At 36.7% G+C, this 6,349-nt stretch overlaps 1 protein-coding gene across 1 annotated transcript; it reads left to right on the plus strand.

The window, feature by feature from the left end:
- Nucleotides 1-2,250: 2,250 nt before the first annotated feature.
- Nucleotides 2,251-5,844, plus strand: dmrt2b (doublesex and mab-3 related transcription factor 2b). The gene is made up of 4 exons (XM_053499339.1): nt 2,251-2,271; nt 2,399-2,708; nt 4,213-4,309; nt 4,922-5,844. The coding sequence occupies exons 2-4, from the start codon at nt 2,436-2,438 to the stop codon at nt 5,647-5,649; spliced, it is 1,098 nt and encodes a 365-aa protein (XP_053355314.1). The 5' UTR covers nt 2,251-2,271; nt 2,399-2,435; the 3' UTR covers nt 5,650-5,844.
- The last annotated feature ends 505 nt before the right edge of the window (nt 5,845-6,349 follow it).

Below are 6,349 nucleotides of genomic sequence, written 5' to 3' on the forward strand. Positions count from 1 at the left end.
GTGACAAAACCAGTGTATTTAAAATGATGAATGTGTCTCTTGATTGTAGGCTTTGACAATGATCCTCCTCCGAAGTGTTATTGACTTGTCTAGATGTTGTGAAATGCTTTTGCTTCACCAAGGATAGAATTATGTGCTCAACTGCTTTTGTGTCTTTCAGGCCTTTTGGTGTTGTTAAGCTCTCCAATGCAAATCAAATTGTTGATTTGGCCACTCCTAAAGTTTCTGCTATCTCTCTGATAGGCCAGGGTTCTTTTTTCCAGCCTAATGATGCTGTTTTTCATTTGCACTGGCATCTCTTTGCACAACATATTGAGAATTCTCATAAACAGCAACCAAATGCAAATTAAACATGTTTAATCAATGCCAGACATTTTATCATCTTTACTTATCAAGCTACTGGGCAAAAAGGCCACAAATGCCCATCAAACTGCTTATAAGTCATTTGTCATGGACAATATTGTTGTTCAAACCCTTGAATAAAAAAATATACTTTTATCACATCTTGATTGCTTCATTTGACCCATTTTGGTGGTGCAGAGCCAAAAATTTTAAAACTGTGTTACTGCTTAACTTTTTTGTCATGACCCTGTGAATGCTGAATATCTAAGAATATACAGTATAGTGTGCAATCACATCTACAACCTATCTTTGTGTTACTGTCTCTATTTCTGCAGGGTATCAAAAATTCTTTTCAGGATCAATAAATTTGTCTGTCTGTCTGTCTGTCTATAATAAGTATGTTTTTAGCATTGAAAATTTCAAGATTTTTTTTTTTTTTTTTGAGGGACTTACAGTACAAACATCAACCACATGGGGGCTACATTTATTCACTGTCACTTCTGAGAGCAGCTGTGATTTATTTGAGCTTTTTAAATAAATTATTGTTATTCATTAATTGCACATGAACTTGGTATTAATTTGCATTAATTGCACATAAACAAAGTTTAATTTGTTTATATAGTTATTGTGCATTTTCCATATGTTTTGTAATTATCTGTAAATGATAAAACTTTGTCACAATATTCTGAAACAATGTTTGTTACGTTTCTCTTGACTACTATAATCCGTGCATTTGTTATGTCAGTCACATAACAAAATGTAGTTTTTACACTTTAAAAAAGGTAATCATGTCTATTTCAGTTATTTTAAATGATGTACACATTTTCTTAAATATACTAATCAAACTAATAAAAATATTTAATGAACACATTTGTACAGACATGGTGTTTTATTCCGTTTTTTTTTTATACAATAATAAAGTAAGTGCTATTTTCCAGAAGGCACATGGTTAATCCCCTCACCCATCTATGATAACAAAGACAGCACTTCTACCTGCTAGTCATTAACATATGAAAGGCCTTTACACCTCATAGCCATCACTCTTTACTGCAAGGTGTGAGGATTCCTAGGAAATTTTCACAGATTCCCATATACAGTACATCTGGTTATTTTGAGAAATTAACTTTTGCAAGCTACCTTTCCTAGCCTTCTTCCTTATACATCTGGCAAAGTTTAGCTGTTATTTTCCATACCCATGTTTGTCCAGGATACAGCTCTTTTCAAGCAGTGTCAGCTGTGTACATGGAGTTAGCATGTTCTCCATGTGCTTGGTGGTCTTCCTCCTGGTACTCCGGTTTTCTCCCAGAGTTCAAAGACATGCAGGTTAGGTTAATTGGCGTCCCAAATTGCCCCAACAGGTGTTTATGTGAGTGTGTGTGCACTGTGATGTCCAGGCTCCTGGGTTAGGCTCAAGGCTTCCCTGTATACAGGATAAATCAGTATAGACAGAGTGAGAGTGAGTGAGAAGATTATCCAGGATTATTATGTAGGAAATGCTTTTATTTCTTTATATAATTTGATTTCTTTGTTTGTAAAGAATATTATAAGCCCGAGGGAGTTGGAACACTGAAATGAACCCCTCGCGTTACAACTTTATGTACTTTATACTTTGTAAAGTAGGTTTAAATCAGGTGAAAGAACAAAAAAAAAAAGTTAAACACAGGCCCTTTTATGTGAAAAAAAAAAATCAAAGCAGCAACTAGTTTGTGGCACGACAGGTGAAACAGACTCTTCATGCATACATTAGTAAATAGGATGCCCATGTTAAAGTGAGTGTGCAGTAACCAGAGAGGAGAGGAGGAGTTGGTTTTGAGCACCACGACCTGGGTGGCGTTCACAGTCACCAACGATGCCGGTTTAAATACGGACACGTGCACAAGCTCAAACTTTGGCACTTTGGAAGTTCATTCGTCATCATCTTAGTGCGCAGTGAGTGGCAAGTCCAAATACTACTACTACTACTACTACTAATAATAATAATAAAAAGATCCAGAACGACACTCAGTGTAACAGCTCTCTTCCAAATCTGGACGTTTCATCATTTCCACGCGAGCAGAGAACCCGATCCCGGCTCTGGCGTTATTACCGTCCACATGGCCGATCACCTGGGGCCGGAGTGCCAGCTGCAGGAGCGCGCCGAGCTCCACGGACCCGCGGAGGGAGCGGACGCGCAGCGACCGCACAGAGCCGCCGTGCGCAGCCCCAAGTGCGCGCGCTGCCGCAACCACGGCGTCGTGTCGCGCCTCAAGGGCCACAAGCGCGCGTGCCGCTGGCGGGAGTGCCAGTGCGCGAGCTGCGTCCTGGTGCTGGAGCGGCAGCGCGTGATGGCGGCGCAGGTCGCGCTCCGCAGACAGCAGGCCGGAGAGGTGCGTGGAATGTGTGTGTGTGTTTGTATGTGTGTGCACTCAGAACGTATGTACAAGAGTAAAAATATTTTGTTGTAAAAGCTAATTTTAAAATGTATACATGTTAAATAAACATATAAATGTAATATAATAAAAAATATAAGCATATACATTTAAATTTACATTTTGCTCATGTTTTTTATAATTATTGGCGTTACTACAGTATGTAACTCAAAACAACAATTCAAAACAACAACATTGTAACACTTTTCTGCATTACTGTATATAATCTACAAACATTATGCTCACATGGTATTGCCTATACTTTTATTTGACAAACTATATGCTATATATATCTAAGGGTAACTATGACTACATTGATGGCATTACTATAACCCATAACCTCAGTATTACTGTAGTCTACATAGTTCTTTCTGACTTTGAGTGAATCATTTAACAGGTTGCTAAAGTTCTGGCACCTAGTTGGTGCTTTTGCTTATGCTTCTGTTCTTGCACCTACAGTAGGTGGTGGAATGAACTTCCTCTAGATGTCTGTACAGCCGAGTCACTGGCAATGTTTAAGTGACGACTAAAGCCCTATCTGTTTCTTAAATATTTGGGTTAATTAATCCCACTAAAAAAACAAACAAAACACTTAACTTTAAATCAGTCTTTGACTTATCGTTCTTAGTTAGTAGCGCAGTAACCCAGAGTAATAATCAATCGAATGAAAGGAAACTTCTAAGCACCTAAATGTAAATGTAAAGTCACAAATATTTGTGCAGAAAAATTATATATATATATATATATATATATATATATATATATATATATATATATATCTCATCAGTCTAACATTAGTGTTTATTATCCATTAACAGTATGCTTGCAATATAGCCTATACCTTTTTTCACACTTTTAAAACTAAAAGGTATGGGGTATTAGTGTAGTGCTACAAAAATGTAAATCTAGTTAAATTCTTATTAAAATTTTTTATCATATTTCTTCTATTGATATCTATTACTTATAAGTTTTAATTCTCTTTTTAAGGTCACTGGCGGTCGTGTAAGCATTTCACTACATTTCGTACTGTGTATGACTGTGTATGTGACAAATAAAATTTGAATTTGAATTTGATAACCTCAGTATTACTGTAGCCTACTTGGTTCTTTGTGACATTCAGTGCATCATGTAACAGATTGCTAATGTCACAGATATTCATGCTTTTAATTTTTATTTACGTTACTAATCGCTACTCAGATTCATTTAAAACAACAACAACATTGTAACACTTAGCTGCATTAGTGTGCACCATTGATAATATGCTTGCATATTATTTTCTATATCTTATTTTACACGTTTAGTACTATATACATAAACTATACACTTGGCTATGGCTACAATTATGGCAAAACTATAACCCATATCCATTGTATTAGCCTACATGGTTCTTTTGTAATTCAGTGAATCATCTAACAGGTTGCTGTCACAAATATTCATGCAGAGCTGCTCATTTTATTAACAGAGTAACAAAACGCAAAGAAGTGCTCCTTTCCTGAGACGCCAAACCTACCAGCGCTACAGCAAACCACCTAGCCTCCTGGCCAAGAGTTTACTAGAGGGTAAGCCTTAATTAACACGTATCTTATTAACCCATCCACAGGGAGAAATTGGATTAGCTCAGGCAAAAGTACAGATCCCTCTGGCAGGAAGAGTATCTATTTGTGATTATTGAAAGTAATTAAAATTATGTAAATGAAGGTCAGGTAGGCTAATTACCAAATGGAATAGAATATAAAATGGAACATAAAAACTTATATAAAACTTTATAAATTATATTAAATGTATTGCTATACATTATATATTTATATATGATAATGATATGATAATATTATTAACATTATATTAATAGAATATACATCATACATACTTTCCTGAAGTGTGTACACATTATTTGCCTAACACTGACTTATCTCTCTCTCTCTCTCTCTCTCTCTCTCTTTATGTATATACTGGGAAGGAAATATTTCTTTTAGGCTACTGTTACCCCTATATAACCATAACCTGAGAAAAAGCACTATTAATACAGAAAGAAGGAAAGACATATGAAAGCCATAGGAAAAATAATGAAAAATAACTAATTTATGCTGATGTCAAATCAAAAGAAATAGTTTGGGCCAATAGTTATGCCTTAATATACTGAACAAGATGTTGTGCTTTTTGTTTATACATAGGATGTAAATCACCAGCGTCAGAAGACTGGCAGACGAGACTTCACTATCCTCCACTTAGTGTTAAGATGAGGAAAAGGAGAGCTTTTGCTGATAAAGAGCTGGAGAGTGTGATGCTGGAGCGGGAGCTCAGACAGAGAGAAATGGAAGAGCTGCATAGAATTGTCCTCCTTCAGGCTACCGTGTCTCCAAGTCCCGCACCTTGCTTCTGTCCGCTGTCTGACACGGGCATGCCCGGCTATGTGCCCGTGTATCAATCCAGTCCACTGGTGTTTGACTGTGATCAATGCCACACACAGGAGTTCAAAACCAGGCCTGTAGAGCACTGTCCGCGGGACATCCTCACAACACAGAATTTTTCTCCGTCCTTAAAATCGTGGGACACCTGCACTGGGACAGAGACATGTCTGGAACCTGCTGCTCTGCCCTCGTTTCAAGGCTCACACTATTATTGTTGCAAAAACAGAGGAAATTCAGAGGTGGAAAGGGTCCCCGCTGACTCGTCTCACAGCACGCCTCCACAGAGTGCCGCTGCTGACAGACTGGATGTCACGTCAAAGCGAGACAGCACTCCTTTTCTGACCGAGACGAAGACTCTGTCACAGACTGAGCAGCCAGAGAAACACTGCAGGGCATCAGGGCTTGAATCATTCACACACAAGCACTGGGACACTAAACCCAAGAACGAGAGGCCCTTACCTTTTTCTGTCGAGGCTTTGCTGATGAGATGATAGGAAGTATTCTCTGTAGAATTGGTTTTAGAGATTTAGTGATTTATTTTTCTAGATTTTTTTTTTTTTTGATAGAGGAACCCATGCTACAGGTGTTACTCTGAAGCTGAATAATTAGGTTTAAATATGTCTTAATAATGTGCCTTGGGTTGTAATTTGTTTGCTAGTTCATTCTAAGTATATTTTTAATTTATTTTGTTGTTAGTCACATATTCATTTATACAAGCTTTATATTTCCCTGATTATTCTGTATAGTAACCATATGTTTGTACTGGCTTATAAAGATACATAAATGTACTATATATATATATATATATATAACTTAAAATCATACCATATATATGGTATGATTTTAAGTTAATACACGGAGGGAAGTTACCATTAAGGCACATGTGCATATGTTTTAATGGTGTGTGATTAAAACTAAAAAAAAAAAAAAAAAAATCCCTGGAATTTTACAGACATGACAAATAAAATGAAAGAAAGCACTGAGATATCACTGTTGAAAGTACATTAAATATAGCAATTTTGATATTAATAAAATATGATGGTACAGTATGTGTACTTTATATACAGTCCGTATAAGGATTTGTGTTTCTTTAACAATATGAAGCTGTGAATTTTCTTGCAGTCAACAGCTACTGAAACTGAAAGGAATAAAGAGAGAGAAACTGTAATTAACTCTGATGCAACTACTACA

Source organism: Clarias gariepinus, chromosome 6 (assembly GCF_024256425.1).
Source record: "Clarias gariepinus isolate MV-2021 ecotype Netherlands chromosome 6, CGAR_prim_01v2, whole genome shotgun sequence".
Classification (NCBI taxonomy): Eukaryota; Metazoa; Chordata; class Actinopteri; order Siluriformes; family Clariidae; genus Clarias; species Clarias gariepinus.

Bases quoted from the DNA above. Each gene is read 5' to 3' on its own strand.
- dmrt2b (XM_053499339.1), top strand. From the start codon at position 2,436: ATGGCCGATCACCTGGGGCCGGAGTGCCAGCTGCAGGAGCGCGCCGAG. The intron at 2,709-4,212 runs GTGCGTGGAATG...TTTTATTAACAG, and splicing joins GCAGACAGCAGGCCGGAGAG to AGTAACAAAACGCAAAGAAG. The intron at 4,310-4,921 runs GTAAGCCTTAAT...GTTTATACATAG, and splicing joins GGCCAAGAGTTTACTAGAGG to GATGTAAATCACCAGCGTCA.